Below are 22,326 nucleotides of genomic sequence, written 5' to 3' on the forward strand. Positions count from 1 at the left end.
CAGCAAACCACCATGGCACACATATACCTATGTAACAAACCTGCACGTTCTGCACTTATATCCTGGAACTGAAATTTTTTTTTCTTTAAAAAAAGAATTAACCTTTGAATTAGCAATAAGGAGATCATTAATGACCTCCAAAAACAGCATCACAGGACAGTGGTAGTAGAAAAAGTCTGACTGGAGGCAGAGAGAAAGGGGAGCTGAGGAACTCAAGATACCAAATAAGAAATTCCAGGATTTTTCGCTGTGGTGGGAGCAAAGAGATAATGTAGGTGATAGGGCCACTGAGGTTAAGATAGCATGTTGTTGTGATGGCAAAAGTAACAGCATAGCTTTTTTGTATAAATTTATAGAGTACAAGTGTAATTTTATTACATGGCTATATAGTAGAGTGGTAAAGTTAGGGCTTTTAAGGTGTTCATCACCTGAAAAACATACATTGTACCCATTAAGTAATTTATCATCATCTACCCCCTTTCCATCCCCTCATTCTTCTGAGTCTCCGTTGTCTGTAATTCCACACTCTATGTTCATGTGTGCACATTTAGCTCCCACTTATGAGTGAGAATGTGTCGTATCTGACTTTCTGTGTGAGTTGTTTCAGTTAATGGCCTCCAGTTCCATATATGTTGATGCAAAAGACATGATTTCATTCCTTTTATCACTGAACAGTATTCTTTCATGTATATATACCACATTTTTGTTATCCAGTAATCCAGGAAAGTAATAGCATGTTTGAGGGAATGAATTCATAGAGAGAAACACTGATGAACTGGTACAACAGGGGAGAATTATTGGAGCAATGTCATTCAGCAAAGAGGGGGTGGGATACACATGTGAAAGGATTGACTTTACAATAGTGTATTTACTAGATAATAAAATATACATAAGATTTGGCCCTTGCAGTACAGGACAATAAGCCAGAAACAACCTAAGTGTACCTTCGTAGAAAAGTGGTGGAATGTGTATGATTACGAACATTCTGCAGAACATGATGAATCCACTTAAAAGAACAAGTTTTAGCTGCTATCTGCTATACTAGAAGGAATTCACCATCGTGCATTAGAGAAAAAAGCAAGTAGCAGAATAATGTGTGTGGAATGATTTCCTTGCTTTTTAAGAAACAAATTTAAAATACATATTGATGTTTGTAAATATCTGAGTACAGAAAATGGTGTGTGTATGATATTGTTTGGCTGTCTCCCCACCCAAATCCTATCTTGAATTGTAGCTCCCATAATCCCCAGGTGTTGTGGGAAGGACTTGGTGGGAGGTAATTGACTCATGGGGGTAGGTTTTTCCCATGCTGTTCTCATAAGAGTGAGCAAGTCTCATAAGATCTGATGGTTTTATAAAGGGCAGTTCCCCTGCACACACTCTCTTGCCTGTTGCTATGTAAAACGTGATTTTGCTCCTCTGTTGCCTTCTGCCATGATTATGAGGCCTCCCCAGCCATGTGGAACTGTGAGTCTATTAAACTTCTTTTTCTTTATAAATTACCTCATCTTGGGTATTTCTTCATAGCAGTATGAAAACTGACTAACAGCAGTGTATGACTGACCATGCTGGCACTCTGATCTCAGACTTTCAGCCTCTAGAACTGTGAGAAAATAAATGCCAGTTGCTTACACCACCCAGTCTATTTGTTACAGCATCCTGAGCAAATGAAGACAGAGCAGAACAATACCAAGATATTAAAGTGATCTCAGATGGGGTAGGAATAGAGTGTGTCATTCAGAAGGTTTGTTACAAAGAAATTGTGGGTCATCCTATTCTTCTACCCCAAAATGCACACCCCAGTATAATTAAGTATATCACAGAATAGTCATGTCTTTCCCTATGTTCTCATTGTGTCTTGTAGAAAGTATAATGTTATGTTTAAAATGATTGTATATTTACCTGTTCTTTAGATGTGAATTATCTGGGATTAGGAGTTCTCTGCTTTTTTGTTTTATATCTGCCATAACTTGAGATGATGTTTAAAAATAATTTTTTAATAAAGGAATGAAACCAAATGGAATTATATAACATAGAATATACCTGACCTTAAACTAGTCTGATATATTCTATGTTCTTTCCATTTGACGTGATAAACACATACCTGCATTTATAGCCCCTAATGTCTGACCTGAACAAGATGACCCGGGGGATTTTCTGTTGTCACCCCTGAATTCTTTGCATTCTCATGTCTAGATTGTCAAGGAGGAGGAAAATAGAATTTTTATTTCTATTATTGGCTACTTGACTCTCTGTCAACAAAATTGTCTGGAAAAGAACACAGAAAGAAAAGTTGGCCTACTTTATTGCTATTGTGGGGGTGGGTGAGTAAAACCTTCAATATCTGACTTACATTTTCTAAAAAGGCTTTCCTCAATGTCATGCCTGATAGTTAAAAGTTGCTACAACTTTCTTATAAAACTTGGTAATAGGGGCTCCATTCAGTACAAGAGTTCTAAAGGAACAGTGGATATAAGGCCAACTAGACCAATGGAAACAGCAGCCACAGGTGCCTCCAAGCCTACACCTGTACCTGAAAGAATGTCTCGGGGTCAACAAACTGAGGACAGCAACCTACGTTACCAGGTGAGTCCAAAACGGAAAGGAACTGCTGCTAAAGCACAAATAATCTGGACCATTTTGTAGCGAGGTTCAGTGAACCATTCCCTAGTTTGGGGATTCTTTGAAGATGTTCATATGACCAATGAAATATCTAAAACCTTCTTTCACTGAGTAACTTTTTATCTCAAATCACAAAGTGCTATACATTTATTATAGAAAGTTTCAAAAAGTCAAAAGAGAACAAAGAACAAAATTAAAATGGCAAATAATCCATTATTACCCCACTGTCCATATATGGGTATACTTCCTTTCCTATAAACATTTTAAAATTAGTTTAGATTATACCGTAAAATGTATTCATTATATAGTTCTCTATAGTTAGATTATGAGCATTTTCCATTGTCATTATAATTCTTCAAAAAACATCTTAATGGTTATATAATTTTTATTTAAATAAGCATAATATGATTTAACTCCACTGTTGTTGATATTTGGATTATTTCTAATTTTTGCTATAATTTAAAACTTCACTATTAAAATTCTTATACATTGTTCTTTGTACACAGATCTCCAATTATTTCCTTAGGATACATTTCTAAAGTGAATCACAAGAATGAAAAGTGCAAACATTTTTAAGGCTCTTCATGCTTATTGCAAAATCGCCTCTTAGAAAGGAATACCAAGTTAGGGTTCCAGTGAACGTAGCACCTTTCTTACGAGATCCTTGCTAATATTGACTATTACCTTGTTTTAATTTTTGATAATTTTTATTGCCAGAATATATTTAATTTGCTTTAATTTGCATTTCTCTGACTCACAGTGAAAAGAAGCTTTTCCCCACATAGCGTATGAGGCAATTGTCTTTTTTCCTGTGTCAGCGCCTGCTGCCATTTTTACTGATGAATCAGCTTGATTTACCAATGTATTTAAACTTTTTATATTTTGACTGGAGAAATCTTTCTTCCTACTTATTTCCGTTTAGTCTTATTGATAATATGACTTCCTACATATAAACTTTCAATTCTTATAAAAGGGTTAGTCTTTTTTTTTTTCTCGAGATGGAGTCTCGCTCTGTCACCCAGGCTGGAGCACAGGGGCACTATCGCGGCTCACTGCAAGCTCTGCTTCCCGGGTTCAAGTGATTCTCCTGCCTCAGCCTCCTGAGTAGCTGGGATTCCAGGCACTCACAACCACACCCAGCTAATTTTTGTATTTTTAGTAGAGATGGGGTTTCACCGTGTTGGCCAGGCTGGTCTTGAACTCTTGACCTTACATGATCCGCCCGCCTCAGCGTCCCAAAGTGCTGCTGGGATTACAGGCGTGAGCCACCATGCTCAGCCTAAAAACATTATCAGTCTCTTTCTTTTTCTTTGTAATTTCTTACACAGTTTTGTGCTGGGAAAAATTTATCCATTAAGAAATCAAAGGACTCTAGCTGTATTTTATTTTAACTTGATTGGATTATCTTGACACATAGCTTTTAAATCTCTCTGGTTTTTATGCTGATGCACAATAAGAGGTAAGATAAGAGAGTCCCCTATTCCTTTTACTTGAATAAATCCTTTCCTTTTAATTTCTGTGATAGTTCCTGTAGTATATACCAAAATGTTTATCATTTTAGAATGTGTTTTAATGCTATCTATTCAGCTCAATGGCTTTTCATTTTATTTTACATAAAAACAGCACTATTTGAATTATTCTAGCTTTCTGATAGCCATTAACATAAAGCAAGTTTTCCCTTTTTATTTCATTTTGTTAACCCATTTACTGAGATACAATTGACATGCAAAAAGCTGTACATGCTCAGGTGCAGTGACTCACACCTGTAATCCCAGCACTTTGGGAGGCTGAAGGGGGCAGATCACTTGAGCTCAGGAGTTCAAGACCAGTTTGGCCAATGTGGTGAAACCCCATCTTTACTAAAAATACAAAAAGTTAGCCAGGCGTGGTGGCACACTCCTGTAATCCCAGCTACTCGGGAGGTTGAGGCAGGAGAATCGCTTGAACCTGGGAGGCGGAGGCTGCAGTGAGCCTAGATCACGCCACTGCACTCCAGCCAGGGTGACAGAGCAAGTCTCTGTCTTAATAAATAAATACATAAATACCATTTAATCAATTTTTTTTTAAGAAAAAGAAAGCTGTACATATTTAATGTATACTACTTGATGAGTTTGGGGATAAATATGCACCTGTGAAACCACCACCATCAAGGTCATAAACAACTCACCTCCTAAAATTTCCTCCCTTTATCATTATTATAATTAATTTGTACGTGTGGTAAGAACACTATGAGATCTAATCTCTGAGCAAATTTTAAGTACACAATATACAATGTTGTTATAGGCACTGCTGTTTAGTAGACCTCCAGAACTTACTTATCTTGCATAACTAAAACTTTATACCCATTAACCATTTTCTCCCTTTTATTTTATATTTTACATATTAGCTATTATAACACAATTATTCCTTTTTAAAAATTTTAAGTTCTGGGATACATGTGCTGAACGTGCAGATATACATGTGCCATGGTGCTTTGCTGCACCTATCAACCCATCATCTAGGTTTTAAGCCCCGCATGCGTTAACTATTCGTCCTAATGCTCTCCCTCCCCTTGCCCCCAACCCCCCAAAAGGCCCCAGTGTGTGATGTTCCCCTCCCTGTGTCCATGTGTGCTCCATTGTCAACTCCACTTCATGAGCTGAGAATATGCAGTGCTTTGCTTCTCTGTTCCTGTGTTAGGTTTGCTGAGGATGATGGTGTCCAGCTTCATCCAGTGGTTCCCTGCCAAAGGAGATCTCATTCTTTTTTATGGCTGCATACTATTACATAGTGTATATGTGGCACATTTTCTTTATCCAGTCTGTCATTGATGGGCATTTGGGTTGGTTCCAAGTCTTTGCTATTGTGAATAGTGCTGCATTAAATATATGTGTGCATGTGTCTTTATATCAGAATGATTTATAATCCTTTGGGTTTATACTCAGTAATAGGATTGCTGGGTCAAATGATATTTCTGGTTCTTGATCCTTGAGGAATTGCCACATTGCCTTTCACAATGGTTGAACTAATTTACACTCCCACCAAGTGTAAAAGCATTCCTATTTCTCCACAACCTTACCAGCTTCTGTTGTTTCCAGACTTTTTACCAATCGTCTTTCTAACTGGCTTGAGATGGTATCTCATTGTGCTTTTGATTTGCATTTCTCTAATGACCAGTGATGATGAGCTATTTTTCATATATATATATATATTTTTGCCACATAAACATTTTCTTTTGAGATGTGTCTGTTCATATCCTTCGCCCACTTTTTAATGGGGTTGTATAACACAATTATTCTTCTAAAAGAATCTTGAAATCATTTGTAAGGTGCCCAAAATTAATCCTATTAGGATTTTGTTTAGCTTTGCATTAAACCTATATGTTGATATGGAAACATCTTTTATCTTTGTGATATTTACCTACAGAATCACCTAATCCCCTTGTAAATTTAATTGTTAGTCTAAAGAGGGACAGCTCTTTAGACACTAGGAAAAAAAACCTTGTATAGAGAGTAAAAAATTCAATCTCCATAGTTGGCCAAAAAGCAGCCATCAATTAAGAAAGCATTCAAGCTCGACATCAAACACCTAAAAAATCCCAAACATATTTTTTCAAGTGTTTTTCTGTCTCTCAGTAAAAGGTTATATATAGCTGATTTCCTGTCATATTGTGATAATATTGTGAGTAGGGGCTTTTCCCACTGTATTTTTTTCTTAATTATTGACGATGATATTTTGGAAAGCTATGATTCTGCAAAGAGAAATTTTTGTGAATGAACTCTTTTAGAAACTCAAATGTTGGTTTGTTTTGAACATCTTGCTTCCAGGTAGACAATCACACAATTTGAAAATATATATATTTAAATATATTTAAATATCAACATATCAAATATAATTTTATATATATATTTTCTAAAAGTATTATATATGTCTTTTCCGCTAACATTAAACCTCTCATTTCTTATTTCGGGTCTTTATTCCTGAAAAACTCCACATCTTTCAGGGCGTGTATAGCAATAATTCAAGGATAATGGGGCCAAATTAGATAATTCAAGAGATAATGGGTCAACTATTTTTAATGAGAGTGTTTAGTGGGGGGCATTTCTTAGTGCTTCTCCATTAGCTGATTACAGTTTTAGTTGTTGGCTGAGATTGGTTTTTAAGTGGAGAGTGTTTTTTCTTGTCCTCCATTTACAAAACTTTTTTGGGGGAAGCTGTTTTGATCTACCTATTTAAAATCTGTTTTCAGGCACCAACTGAAACATTTTCAACATTTTTTCTTATTGGAAGTATTGTATAATAGGTACGATGGATAGTAAACATTTCTGGCATTGCTGCAACTAAAATCTTATGACTTGTTTATAGATCATTCTTTAAATGTCCTTTAAATTTTGTTTTCTATTTAGAATTGCAGCATTTATGAATCAGAATATCTCCCACTCCATCTTATCTGCATCAGTTTTGAGCATTTGGTTGTAATGGGTTACATTAAACAATGGAGTCATATTTCATCTTTTTCTTGTGTTTGAATACTTTTCTAACAGAGGGACGTTTTTTTCTTTAACAATTAGCTAATTTCAAGAGTAAAGCCTGGGCCTGGAGGCTTTATAATGGTTTCATAAATTTTTTGTTTGTCAGACCTAATAGTCTGTTCATGCTTTCTTCCATCAACTTGGAGGAATTTAATTTCTTGAAGGAATTAGCTCCTTTATCAAGATTTCGAAAATAATTAGTTATGAAAAAATATTTTAAGTGTTATCATTTTATTTATTTTTCAAATCTTCAAATATCTATTTTAATTCAACTCAAATATGCTCAACTTTTACTCCCAGAAATCAAGTCTTTTTTTTCCTAAGGATCATTTTTGTTTCTAAATATCTGCTAAGAAAATCTATAATATCCTCAAAATACACAACTACTGGCTAGCCTTTGGTCTATTTAATATGCCCAATTGCATAATTTTTCTTTGAGTAGAGTAGACCAGATAATTTGGATGTTTGTAAGGATAAAAGTCTATTGTAAGTTGTCTATCCATGTAAGAACTATAAATTAATTGCAACAGTAGTGTGCTGGTGTACACAATTATAATATAAATTATATTGCTCCTTTGTGGCATGTATTAGAAGACTCAATAGTGATGTCCTTAAGAAGACATAAAACCTATTCTCATTTACCTATGGCTGAGCAACATGAATTTTCTTTAATCTATTGTCCCAAAAGAATAGGCAATTCTAACCACAACAATATGTGCCACCTCTGATATGCAACCAATGAACTGTGTTGTTTACCACGTTAATGGACAAAGTTCAGCTTTGAGGGGACCATTTGTAAGATAGGTTCCTTTCAACCCTGACATATTTAAACTACTCCAGTGTCCATAGATATGAAGTCTCTGCCCAAGACTTCTGATTGTAACTTACAGATAAGGCTTCCTTCTGCCCATAGGGCCTTAACTTGCCAACTCAGTATCAGAAGATCTTAGGTTATTTAAAAAAAAAATCAGAGAACTGGCCAGGGGTGGTGGCTCACGCCTGTAAGCCCAGCACTTTGGGAGGCCAAGGCAGGCAGATCACAAGGTCAGGAGTTCGAGACCAGCCTGGCCAACATGGTGAAACCCCGTCTCTACTAAAAATATAAAAATTAGCTGGGTTTGGTGGCATGCACCTATAGTCCCAGCTACTCAGGAGGCTGATGCAGGAGAATCACTTGAACCTGGGAGGCAGAGGTTGCAGTGAGCCAAGACCGTGCCACTGCACTCCAGCCTGGTGACAGAGTGAGACTCCGTCTCAAAAATAAAAAATAGAAGAACCAATACATGTGTAAGTAAAATGTTCAGAAATTTTAAAAGGGAAGAGATAAGAAAGAAATATTCTCACTTATAAGTGGGAGCTTGGGAGCTAAATGATGAGAACACGTGGTCACATAGAGGAGAACGACACACACTGAGGCCTACCGGAGGGTGGAGGGTGGGAGGAGGGAGAGGATCAAGAAAAATAACTGGTGGATACTAAGCTTAATACCTGGGTGATGAAATAATCTGTACAACAACCCCCATGACACACATTTACCTATGTAACAAATCTGCACATCCTGTACATGTACCCCTGAACTCAAAATGCAAGTTTTTTTAAAAAAGAAAAATAAGATGAGGGAGAGAACTTAAAATATCCCAGTGAAGTTTTTTCAAAGGGATTAGAAATGCTATCTTTTTTTAAGTGTACATTCTGCAAATACTTTAGCATGTTTTCAGTCAGCTGTTTATTTGCCCTCACATGTGTAACTCCACTTGTAAACTTGCCTGCAATCATCATCAGTACAGTCTGAGCTTAAGAAAGGTCTTCAGAATACGGTCATCTGTAATAGTCATCAGAGAAAAACTAGAGTTTCCGTACTGCAGTCAAGTGTGGGTGGAGAGTAAGTCTTGTGACCATCCAGTGACAAGTGGCCTCTGCAGCCACCTGTGTGTGATGTTTGCTTGGGTCTGTCTGCATTTTACTCATCAGCTCATGTAGACTGGGACACCTGGAGACACCCCTCATGGGATACCTGGCAAGACACAGGCATCATGCTAGAGTGCACGACAGAGAGCTGGACCGACATACGAGGACAAATAAGGAGCTACTGTATTTCCTGCTTCAAACAAAAGAAGAAGGAAAAACATTTTCACAATGCAGGCTTTTCCTCACTGTAGCATCCATTTATTCAGAGGGAAGAAATTTAAAAGCGATTTTGCTCCTTTATTTCACTTTTACTTCCCTCTCACCTTCATTTTTAAAGTTGCTACATCCTATCTTAGGTATATCACATATTTTATTTAAAATGCATTTCATAGAAATAAGACATGAATCTGTTTGATGTATAAGATGTTAAAATATTATAGATACATCTAAGGTCCCTTTCAACCATAATTCTCAATCCAGGTCCAGTCCCTAATTCCCCAGAGGTAATCTGTTTGAAGTATAACTTTTTCTATGAATTTTCAAGTGTGTGTGTGTGTGTGTGTGCACACACCTGCCCAAAGGGGCAAATGGATAGTGTCTATTAAACTTAAAACCCAAGAATCTTGCACATGTGCACAAGGAGGCACATACAGCTATGTTTACTGCAGCATGGCTTTTCATTTTGAAAATTTTGAAATATTGGAAACAGCTTATGCTTTCATTGAGAATAACTAAATAAACCATAGTATCTATTCCATGGATATACCACCATCTGCACTAACCTGAAATGCTTCTCAATTGCAGAAAATATGTACCATATAATATTGGTGCAAGAAATTCTTTTAAAGATTTTCTTCATATTAATAATATATATTAAATCACTGAATTATTTTATTTGACAATTTTAAGGTATTTCATTGTTCTCCCTAAGCGTTAGAACACATAAATAAGTTTATAGCATATGTATACACCTTTCCTACTCTATTTCCACCATATATAGAGAATGAATAGAGGTAAAAAATAGCTTATGAGAGTATAGTCATTTTACAAAGCCATGATATTCTGCAATTGTTATTTAAATTGTAATTATTTTAACTATAATATAAAGTTCACTAATTCAAAGACTATGCTATGCATGTGGAAACTGTTTAAGTTTTTTTTTTTTTCCCCCCAAGACAGAGTCTCACTCTGTCGCCCAGGCTGGAGTACAGTGGCACGGTCTCGGCTCACTGCAAGCTCCGCCTCCCGGGTTCACGCCATTCTCCTGCCTCAGCCTCCCAAGTAGCTGGGACTACAGGCGCCCGCCATCACGCCCGGCTATTTTTTTTTTTTTGTATTTTTAGTAGAGATGGGGTTTCACTGTGTTAGCCAGGATGGTTTCATCTCCTGACCTCGTGATCCACCCGCCTCGGCCTCCCAAAGTGCTGGGATTACAGGCGTGAGCCACGGTGCCTGGCCTGTTTAAGTATTTGAATGAAGAGGCAATGGCACATTTCACTCAAAGGGGCTGGAAAGGGCACACACCAACCAGAGAATGTGACTTTAAGTCTGTATATAGCTCAGTTTCTTCTTCCTGCTACTGCCCTTTTGCTCTTTCAGGCTGTGCCTGTGGAACAATATTCCTAAAATGGCCAGCCCCTCTTCAGATCATTTGCAGGGATGGGAGAAGGCTGCAGATTGTAGCCACAGCTGTTTATAAATGGAGTGTAATGAAATCCAATCTTTCATCTAGACATGTGGGAGCCAAGGGCTGGAACATGGTGCCCCAGGAGCCTGGGCCAGACTGGGTCAGGTCAGTACTTGCCCTGTGGTTGCAGTTCAGGGCACAGAGTGTGATGTAAGAGACAAGGTTTGGTGAGGAAATCCTAAGTGACAGCCAAGTTGACCATTATTCATTCAAAACATTTGGTGGATTTGAAAAATAATGATGACTCTAGTGCACACGCAGGTAGAAAGCAAAGGAAAGACAAGAAAGTGAAAGTTAAAGGTGAGTGGTAGAAGCAAGAGACTTCGAAAACCAAGGGAAGGAAAGTGACCCAACTGCTTCTTGTAAATGCCTTTAGTGAAGAAGACATTCAGGGTAGCAACTTAACTTGAACAAAAGACTAATGTGATGTTATTTCTAAAACATAAAACTGTTTTAATTTCTTTTGTGAAATTAGATATACACTTTGAGTGTATAAACATCGGCATCATCATACATGAATGTAAACCCAAACAGCAGCCACTTTTTGAAATAGATTGAATTTCTTTGAAAACATCATTATCATGTTCTTATACTGGATTTTTAGGAATGTGGGTTAAATTCAAACCAAAAACTTATTTTCTTATTTCTTCCTTCTCTAGACCATGGTCAGCGCTAGGAATGAACTGCCGAGGACTCACGAATCCATTAATGCTCTCCACAGGGAAAGAAGGTAGGAGCCACATGAATATGTGCAAATACCGACCGCAGAGAGAAATCCACAGCATTTCCTTTGCTTTTATAGAAAATTTTCTACAAAATTTTACCTTTTTTTTTTTTTTAATTTGGGAGAAAATTTTAAGCCAAGAAATCCTGTGATTCCAATATGAAAGTAAAAGGGAGCTTTGACTCTATTTGAGCGGTTAAGCATAATAAAAATCACCAGGCTAAGTTCTGACTTTTGATTGCCTGATTTTATTCCTTGGAATTTGGTTAAGCACTTTTAGTGAAGTATTGATTCTTGTGGGTATCTTGTGTTATGTATGTGTTTTACCTACTTCTAAAGAAATTAGTTCTTGTTACCCAACAGCATCTAACGTTCTACTAGGGTTATTAGGCTGAATGGAAACTGTTTATCATCTTCTGATTGTGTCTTAAGGAACTAATCACTTCTTGAGCTCCTAGCTCCTGCTGTTATTCCTTTAGAAGACAGAATTCCTGGCTCCCCAGTAAGAAGCTTCCCCTGAGGGAAGAACTTTGTTTTCAGGCACAATACTTAATATCCAGTAGACGTCCAACAAACTAGCAATTCTATGTATATGTGTATGATGAGATATGCTTCCTAATCTAAATGTACAGAATATATAAAACATTTTCTAAATTCTGTGATAACTCATGAAAAGGAGTTCAATAAACACTTTTAAAGTACCAAAATAATTTAAATCTTAAAAGTAGTTTTAGTCTTTTCATGGAATAAGAAATTAGAAAACATTTTAAAGTAGTAAAGCAATAGAAAGGCTATATTAAACTTGAAAATGTAGAAATAAAGGCAAATTTTAAAATTTAGTTTGTTTAACTTAGTTCTTAAAATGATTATTTAAAATGAATTCTTTTAAACTAAATATTCCCTTCGATATAATCCATGTCTACTATCTATACCATTTGTATCCTACCAAAGTATTTATCACTACAAAGTGTACCAAAGTGTAAGGCTGATTATTGAATGAAATATGACATGAAGCTCTATCTTTGTTCCTGTCTACACCATCATTTTTATCAATAATTTGGATGAAACTGTAGAGAGCCCAATTCTCAAATGCATGTGTGACGTGATACCAAAACCCCTAGGTAATAAACTGAATTACAGTCTTGGATCACTGAGATTTAATAGACTGGAACAGTGAGGCAGTTAATAAAGACCAAATTTTAAGGGATTAAAGGAAAATCCCACAATTGCAGGCCCATGTGCACAAGTAGTGTGAAAAAGACCTGTGATATATATGATAGTTAACTGCAAGTTCAGTGATAGCCAATTATGTCACTGATCATTTTAAAAGCAACAGTCTCAGACACGTTAACAGAAAGAGTACTATTAAATTACTAGTTATCTGTTATTAATCTACACTGTGCTAGGTAAATTTATTAGTCCGATCTTACACTGCTATGAAGAAATACCTGAGACTGGGTAATTTATAAAGCAAAGAGGTTTAATTGACTCACAGTTCCGCATTGCTGGAGAGGTCTCAGGAAACTTACAATCATGGTGGAAGGCAAAGGGGAAGCAAGCACCTTCTTCACAGGGTGGCAGAACAGAGTGAGTGCAAGCGGGGGAAATGCCAGATGCTTATAAAACCATCAGATCTCGTGAGACTCACTCACTATCATAAGAACAGCATGGGGGAGACTGCCCCTATGATTTAATTACCTCCACCTGGTCCTGCCCTTGACACGTGGGGATTATGGGGATTACAATTCAAGATGAAATTTGGGTGGGGACACAGCCAAACCACATCAGTAATGGACAAAGTAAGTAACATTTCACTGCTTTGGGCATGATTAGCTTGCCTAGGGAGTATTTGTGTTCCATTTGAACAGTAATACATGGGAGATTCAAGCTGCTTAGCCCCCACCAGAAAGCAGAAATACATGTAAAAAGTATAGAAAGGCAGATTTCAAATTGTTTGAAAGGAATTATGTCTTAGATAACCTGAACTGTTTGTTATGAGTAGATAATTGCCTGGAAAATCCTGGGCTCCCAGTTGCTGAAGATATTGGCACCATGTGAATTGTATTTACTAGAAACAACCCGTAAGCATCTCTTCTTTAAAAAGATGCAGAAGGAGAAAAGCACTGGATTTCTGGCAGACTCCCACCTTCTCCCACCTGGATTGTGGAAGGATAGGGATGCATGTTTTCTAGTTGTCCAGGCCTGGTGGATGGGCCAGAGAGGAGGAAGTGGACATGGGTGGTGGACATCAGGAAAAGAGAGAGCCTGACATCATTAGTGGTCATAATAAGCACAACACTTTGGGTCCAGAGAACACCATCTAGACAGGCTGTCTGAGAATGTTTCTTTGTTGCTGGCTGTGAAAACCCCTGGGCTGACTCCTTTCTGAGAAACCCACATAAAGATATACCTGAAACTCCAATTACGAGCAAGGATTTTAGAGTCAGACTCCTGTTTCACCTGAGTATGACTGTCTGGAAGTTAGAGGGCTATCTTTCAGAGATGCCTGCTTTGCATGGGAGCCCAAACTAAATTTCAAGACCTCCCCAAGCTCTATGCAATTAGGAATTTGCAGGTTCTAACACTGAGACATGTTGCATTTCATACCAGACAGCCAATTTCCACAAATTCCACAAATATGCTAACAGCAGTGATCAAATAAAACTACTTTATTTAGATAATTTTAGTTGTAAACTATTATATGACAGGAACTATTTTAGGCCTAGTGCAGAAGACATGGCAACACACACACACACACACACACGCAAAGTTGCCAGAATAAAAAGACAATAAGCAATTAAGTAGGGAGTAGAGCAGGTAATATATAAGTAAAATAATAAGTAAAGCCTGTAGTATGTCACAGTGTATGGCTGCCTAGAAGTTTGAAGGCTGGACTCTTCAGGCTTTGTAGTAATTAGACATGGCAGAATGCCACAGAGACAAATAGAGAAGGGAAGAGTTTGGCCATGCTGGAGGAGAGGTTGGGGTTGTCATTTGTGTATTCAAATAGGGCAGTCAGAGAATGCCTCACTGAAAAGGTGCCTTGTGAGCAAAGACTTGAAGAAGGTGGGGGAGGGAACTGAGCAATGACCTGGAGAAGAAAGAGCGTCCAGGCAGAGGGAGCGGAAGAGCAGACTCTAAGTGGGGAACAGGCCTGGGGTGTTCAAAAAGGAGCCAGGAGCTCCATATGGCCACAGGGCAGTGAATAAGCCGGAAAGCAAGCGATGAGTTCAGAGAGGGAAGAGGGCGTCTGTGCCATCTTTGTGGGGCTTGTCCACCTCTGTAAGGACTTCTGTTTACTCTAAATGAAGAGGGAGCCCCTGGTGGATTCTGAGCAGAAGAGCAACATAGCCTGCCTTTTGTTTTAAAGAATTGCCCTGATTACCCTGACGACTTGGTTCATATTTTTTTAGAGACAGCGTCTCTCTCTGTCAGCCAGGCTGGAGAGCAGTGGTGCAGTTATAGCTCACTGTAACCTCTAACTCCTGGGCTCAGGTGATCCTCCTGCCTCAGCCTTCCAAGTAGCTGTGACTACAGGTGCCACCACACTCAGCTAATTTGTGTGTGTGTGTGTGTGTGTGTGTGTGTGTGTGTGTGTGTGTGTGTGTGTGTGTTTGTAGATGAGGTCTTGCTATGCTATGTTGCCCAGGCTGGTCTCAATTTCCTGGCCTCAAGGGATACCCCAACTTGGCCTCCTAAAGCACTAAGATACACACACACACACACACACACACGAGTGAGTGCACCCAGCTTCTTAGTTCATTCTTCAACCAATGAACAACTAGACAAAAAGAGAAGCCAAAGCAGACCTATAATCCATGAATTGCAATATTCTTCCTCCCCTGTGTTCCTGGTGAAGTGTTGGTGTTCAGCCATGACAGGTGTACTATCATTCTGAATGGAGTTTTTCTAGACAAAAGGATAATGTATAAAGTCAATATTCCTATTTAAGTAGCCAGTAGAGGCAAACTGTCAAAGGAATCTGTAATATGCCTGGTGAGTTTTCTGAAATACTTCTAAAGCCAGTGAAATGCTTAGTGGAATCATATCCATAATACACGCAAAGGCAGCTGCACATGGTGAACAAACAGTGTCAACAATATTGATCAATGTGAGATAACAGTTGAGGCACAGGTTTCCCAATAGCCGGGCATGGTGGCTGGTGCCTGTAATCCCAGCTACTCAGGAGGCTGAGGCAGGAAATCACTTGAACCCAAGAGGCAGAGGTTGCAGTGAACCAAGATCGCGCCACTGCATTCTCCAGCCTGGGTGACAGAGTGAGGCTCCACCTCAACAAACAAACAAACAAACAAACAAACAAACAACCACACAGTTGAGACACATGGTTTTCCAGCATCTTTTTCCACAAAAAGGACTGGAATACATCTTACCAGGGCTCTAATTAGTGTGCTGGCCCCTTGCCCTTCCAAACCACTCAAATTTATTCTCTTTTCAGGCTCCTTAAAAAACAGTTAAACCAATACAAAGACAAGTTGCAAGCTATAAACACCTCCCAGGAAGAAAGAAGTTGCCGATTTGAAACAAAGATTTACAAACTCAAAACCAACCAGGATAGTCTATGGAGCAAGCTCCAGCAGATAAGACGGGACCTACAGGTATAAAATGTGAGAGACACTGGCCATCTGGACTGCCTGAAGTCTAACCTTGAGTCCTTCAGCCAAGGGAGGAGCTTCCCACCTTACTTTGATCAGCCTTTTCTCCCCGTATCCTGACCCCCCACTTCCTCATACAGGCTATATCCTATCCCTCCATGAAGGTAGTGCCATTGAAAGACAACAGGATCTGTAATATTTATAAACAATAGACTTTGGGGCAAAGTGATTCTTTATAGCATCGGTTTTTTAACCTTTTGATCTCAGGATCCCTGTACATTCTTAAAAATATTTGAGAATCCGGAGAGGATTTTTGTTCTGTGGTTATATGTTTGTATTGATATCGATTGTTATAGATATAACCACAGAAACAAAATGCAAATGAATTAATGAAAATTAAATTAATAATAAAATACATAATAAAATTACTGAAAATCAAAACTGAGTTGTTAAATAAATTAAATAAGTAATAAAATTAATGCAAATTAAAACTGAGAAGTTAAAATGTATTCACTAACGAAAACATAAAATGATAAACCCATTAAATATACAGATAACATTTTAAACAATATGTTTTCTAAAAAACCTTAGAAGAGTGGCGCTGCTTTATATTTTCCACAAATCTCTTTAAATATCTGGCTTAATAAAAGATGAATTTTTGTAACCACTTCAGCAATCAATCTGCTGCAATGTGTTTCAGTTGAAGTATCTGAAGAAATCAGGCCTCACCCAGATTTGCAGTTAAACAAGAGAGAACTATATTAATAGCCTTTCAGCTACCGAGGCATACTTCTCTTTAATACTACACCAAGACATGATTTATGACAGCTTCTTAAAGGAGACTTTAATCTGCAACCATATTTATGTCACACTGTTTCATTAAAATCCAGTGTTCTTACACGGTCTTTGAGTGGGTCTCCTAGCATGCGTGATTGTGTAACATTATACACTGATCATTTGGAAAATATTGGTTCACTGAGCTATGCTGAATGTCGTAATGCTCATCCATTTTATTATACAGGATCTAAACAATTCACGTTCATTAATGTCACTGCCAATCTCACTAAAAAATTGCGCAAGAATTGGAAAGCTATAAAGCTCATAGTGGTAGGATGCAAGTTTTCCAAACTTCTAATTTTTGTTTGAAACCCTGTTGATTATGTATGTAAATATACATTTTAGACAGAGTCTTGCTCTGTCATCCAGGCTGGAGTGCAGTGGCAGGATCATAGCTCACTGCAGCCTCGAACTCCTGGGGCTCAAGCAATCCTTCCGCCTCAACCTTGTGGCTAGCTAGGATCTCAGGCTCATGCCAGCACACCCAGCTAATTTTTATTTATTTATTTTTGTAGAGAGGGGGATCTCACTATGTTGTCCAGACTGGTCTTGAACTCCTGGCCTCAAGCAATCCTCCCACCTCCACCTCCCAAAGTGCTGGAATTACAGACGTGAGCCACTGTGCCCAGCCTTAACTGTTATAACTGACAGCAAATACTGTTAATTGTTTTCCTTGCGGAGACATTCTCGCTTTGTTCATTTTTGAGAAACTGTTTGACAAATACCCAAGTCTGAATAACCATAGTCTGTCAGCCTTTCTTTGACACAAGAGGCAATCCTTTTTTATTTCAGTACACAGCAGAAGTGTCTTATGCACACTTCCCACTTCGTCACACATAATATTTAAAAGACATGTGTTAGTATTTTAAAACTAAGAATTTTCTATTCCATCAAAGGCGTTCTTAAGCAGAACTGGCTTTTTTTTTTTTTTTTTTTCACTGCTAGTGTATGAGGGTGAAGAATACCTTGATTATTAGCACTGTTTGGTGATGCTGCCTTGATTCACACTAAAGCACCAACAGCTTTACTTACTGATTTTGCATCATCAGTGTACATGTCAATACAATAAACAAATAACATCTAAGTATCCTTATGAACATAATTTTGACATCACAAACCCTAGAAGGGTCTTGGGGATCTCCTAGGCTCTGTGGGCCACACATTGAGAACTGTGCTTCAAGTGGAGCACGTCCCTGAATTTTCTCCCTGTGGCTTACTCTGAAGCCCCTCACAACACACCTACGAGAAAGACTATTATAAAATGCTTTATTGTAATAATTTTTATCTGTCAGTTCAACATATGCTTATGTTTTCAGAAATTCCTTATGGTATTTTTTAGAACCTGGGCTTTTTAGAACCCAGGATTTTCCTAAATTTCTTGTAATTATTCCCTCTGTTATTTCAGAACTTGAGCTGTTCCAACTCTTGTAGAGAGTTTTAGGTTGATATAGAATTAGCAGAATAAATTAAAATTAATAGTAATGATAATATATTTACAAAGGAGAAAGAAAAGTCTTGCATTAGAATGTTCTGTTGGAATGTTGAAGTGTAACGCATTTATGAAAAAGTAAGATAAACGTTAATTTCTTCATAAATAAAGTTTTGTTTCCCCAGGTAAAGTTGCAGCCACCCCGTCCTTCACCTTCTTCCTTTCAAAGTGTGGGGACCAAGTTTGGACATTCTTCAACTGAAAAGGTTCCAAAGGGAGGGGATTATTTGCAGATCAAGAATGCCACTGAAGATGCTTCAAGATGGGAACCTCTTCCTAACCCTGATGAGGTTGACAGAAGTCACAGAAGTCACACAAATGGAGAGCATGCTCTGCGAAATCCAGAATCACCAGAGACCACTTTGCACAGCACCAGGGCACAAAGCCAAATGCAAAAGATGCCGAGGAAAGTCATTAGCGTCCTACCCAGTTGTCAGGAGGAACTGAAGCAGGACACCTCCAAAATGATTCCTGCTGAAAGGAGCAGTCCTGCTCTGACAGCCATGGAAAAGAAAGAGGCAGGTAACATCAAGGAGAGAAAGGATGAGCTGGAGGAAGAGGAACTGCAAGGACTATTGTCAAAACTTATGGATGCCTTCAATCTAGAAATGCCATCAGGTAAGGTTTACACAATCCATAGACATCGTGATGGCCAAGGATTCAAGCTGCCTTTTTAAAAACTTGATTTTATAACAGCCCAACAGCTCCAGTTCATCTAGTATGTAGCAGCGCTCTGAATCTATTGGTTATCAGTAGCATCTCTGAACTTGATTTTTAGGATTACCTAATTCATGGGGCTGTTGTGAGTATTAAAAGTGATAAACCATATAAGACTTTAGTATAGAACCTGGCATATAGTGAGCATTCAGTAAATGCTTATTATTTTATTATAAAATATTGTTATTATTATCAGTATCCCTAAATCAATATATACCTGAGCAGCCTACGTCACCATTTAAAAATAGGGATAGTATTGTAACTCTCTTTCTATAAGAGAATTGATTACGATTTCTATATTATAAGTAGTATCATCATTATTATCTTCTTCATAAGCTATGATTCATTGCTAAATTTTGAAGGCTTTAAAAAAGATCCTTCTTTACTATAAGATCCTTCTTTACAGAAGAAAATTCACATATAAGTGGATTTGAACCCATACAGTTCAAACCTGTATTGTTCAAGAGTCAACTATATATAAATTTCTTTCTAAGAAAGCCTAAGGTGTCTTATGTTGGAGTGATCATCTACAGACTTGTGATAAAATGAGGATAAAATACTCACGTGTTTATGCATCAGAGGAGGCCTTCTGAAAATATTTCTGAGTTGGTGTATTAGTTTGCTGGGGCTGCTATAACACAGTAACACAGATTCCGTGGCTTAAATGAAGAACCAAAATATATTTTCTCACAGTCCTGGAGGCCAGAAGTCCAAGATCAGGGTGTCAGCAGTGTTGGTTTCTTCTGAGACTTCTCTCCTGAGCTTGCAGATGGCTGTCTTCCCCCATGCCTTTATATGGCCTTCCTTCTATGTATGTCTATGTCTATGTCCAAATTTTTTCTTTTTATAAGAACGCCAGTTATATTGGATTAGGGCCCATCCTAGCAACCTCATTTTAACTTAATTATCTCTTTAAAGACCCTATCTCCAAATATAGTCACATTCTGAGGCACTGGGGGTTAGTCAGGGCTTCAATATATAAATTTGGGATAGGAGCAGGGCACATTTCAGCCCATGGCTGTTGGAGGGCTATCAACTGAGTACATAATAATGTCAGCTTTACATAGAACTTGGTAGAACCAAGTCAATAAACTAATTATTTGGTGATTCTAAAATGCTCTACAGTAAATTGAATTGGAGTTATAATCTTTGTATTAACAAAAACAAGTTCAGAAAGATGCCAGAAGTATGTTCAAAAGGCAAGGGATGGGAACTCCTTGTGCCTGATTCTTAAGCTGATGCAAAATTCCACCCACTGCATTTCCATCTAAACATTTTTGGGGTCATGACGAGTATTCAAAGCAAAGTCAATATCCACTTGACCATTTTAGAAAAATTTCAACAGAAGTTTGCACTTTATAGAAAAGTTTTTTAGTCTTTAGCATATTAATGTTTTTATTTTTTATTTTTGTTTCTCTAAATGAGCTGGAGAAAGCTGATAATTTCTACGATGTTGTGTGGGTCAGCACTCACAGATGTAGTGGCTGTATTGCACATTTTATTTTATTTTATTTTATTTTTATTATACTTTAAGTTCTAGGGTACATGTGCACAATGTGCAGGTTTGTTACATATGTATACATGTGCCATGCTGGTGTGTATTGCACATTTTAGATTGTTCGTAGGCTAGGTCTGCTACACATATTTGGAAGGCAGTTTCCCAATACTTGTGCAGTTTAATACTTAAAGCTAAAAGATTAACTCATATTCCAAGTGACCTTTTCAAGAGAGAGAGAGAGATATATATATACAAGTCATTATATCATTAAAAGGAAAATTATAAAAAGGTGAAGTATACTTCTAAATTCAGTTGATGCAATAATGTATAAATATGCAATTAGCATTATCAAATCTTGTAGAAAATATTTTTAGAAGTCTCAAAATATTTCCTTAATGCTTTCACTCACAATCTCAATAGAACCATTGAGATGTTTCTGCAGGAAGTATGCTTTATTATACAAATGTGCTTATGATATGAGCAGAATGGTACATATCTCTTTTTATTATAGTATTCTATACTTTGCAAGTACAGAAAAAAATAAGATTTCTTCAATAGTAATACAACAAATACTAATTGTTGAGATTTAAAATTTCACTTTCACTTCTTTTATATTAGTTTTATTACCTTGAGGCATTTAAACATGAGAAACTATATTAATCATCTTCATGGCTACTGTTTTGCATTATATATCACCCCTCACCCAATTATTTCTAATTATGTTTATATCATTATTAATTTTGATATTGAATATGATCCTATTTTCAAACTTCACTTAGTCATTGGCAATGTGGATTATTAAAATACACTTTATGATTTAAACATAATCTACGCATACTTACCAGAAGTATACAAAACTTAATCAGAGCCAGAACTATGATAACCACGTGGATGAAGATGTGGAAAGTGAAACAAGCAAAATCAAAGTATTTTCATTTGCCTCTATCTCTATCATGGATGCATCAGATAATGACAAGAAGTTTCTAATCACTCTACTGATCCAGGTTTTTTTTTTTTTTTTTTTTTTTTTTTTTGAGAATTGTTGGGCCAGGCGTGGTGGCTCACGCCTGTAATCCCAACACTTTGGGAGGCCGAGGCAGGTGGATCACAAGGTCAGGAGATCGAGACCATCCTGGCTAACAAGGTGAAACCCCTCTCTACTAAAAAAATACGAAAATATTGGCTGAAGCAGGAGAATGGCGTGAACCCAGGAGGCGGAGCTTGTAGTGAGCCGAGATCATGCCACTGCACTCCAGCCTGGGCGACAGAGACTCCGTCTCAAAAAAAAAAAAAAACAAAAAACAAAAAAAAAACAGAGAGACTATGAGAGCTTCATGAAAAAGAGAAAGTTGTATAGAAGTTCCACAAACCTCTTTAAATTCCAAACTTGGATTGAAAATTAGTAGTGAATAATGTGCCTAAAAATTGCAGTAAAAAATAAATTTGGAAAACTGTCTGCTGTTCCTTGCCTCTGTTGTGGCAAAAAAAGACAGTCCTCTTGTTTTACTGTATTATTAAACTTTTTTTTTCCATTTGATGGTAAAATTTATTGCATACATCTACTAAGTTATTTTCTAGCTTCTTTTCCATCCCTTTTACTATTCATTTGCCACTATAGATTTCAGTGATGAGAAGTCAAGACAGAGGTGTAGAGTGATGATATTAGGAGGGCATGGTTTGAGAACAAAGATGGTATCTTGGACTAGCATGAAAACACTTA

The 22,326-nt window shown here is 37.4% G+C and overlaps 1 protein-coding gene across 1 annotated transcript in view; it reads left to right on the plus strand.

The window, feature by feature from the left end:
- DYTN (dystrotelin) overlaps positions 1-22,326 on the plus strand; it is a 67,707-nt gene that overhangs the window by 38,248 nt on the left and 7,133 nt on the right. Inside the window, exons 10-11 of the mRNA XM_017893923.1 lie at positions 15,909-16,068; positions 18,517-19,009. Coding sequence (XP_017749412.1) covers positions 15,909-16,068; positions 18,517-19,009 — 653 coding nt within the window. The remainder of the gene's footprint in view (positions 1-15,908; positions 16,069-18,516; positions 19,010-22,326) is intronic.

Source organism: Rhinopithecus bieti, unplaced genomic scaffold (assembly GCF_001698545.2).
Source record: "Rhinopithecus bieti isolate Rb0 unplaced genomic scaffold, ASM169854v2 scaffold_22522, whole genome shotgun sequence".
Lineage (NCBI taxonomy): Eukaryota > Metazoa > Chordata > Mammalia > Primates > Cercopithecidae > Rhinopithecus > Rhinopithecus bieti.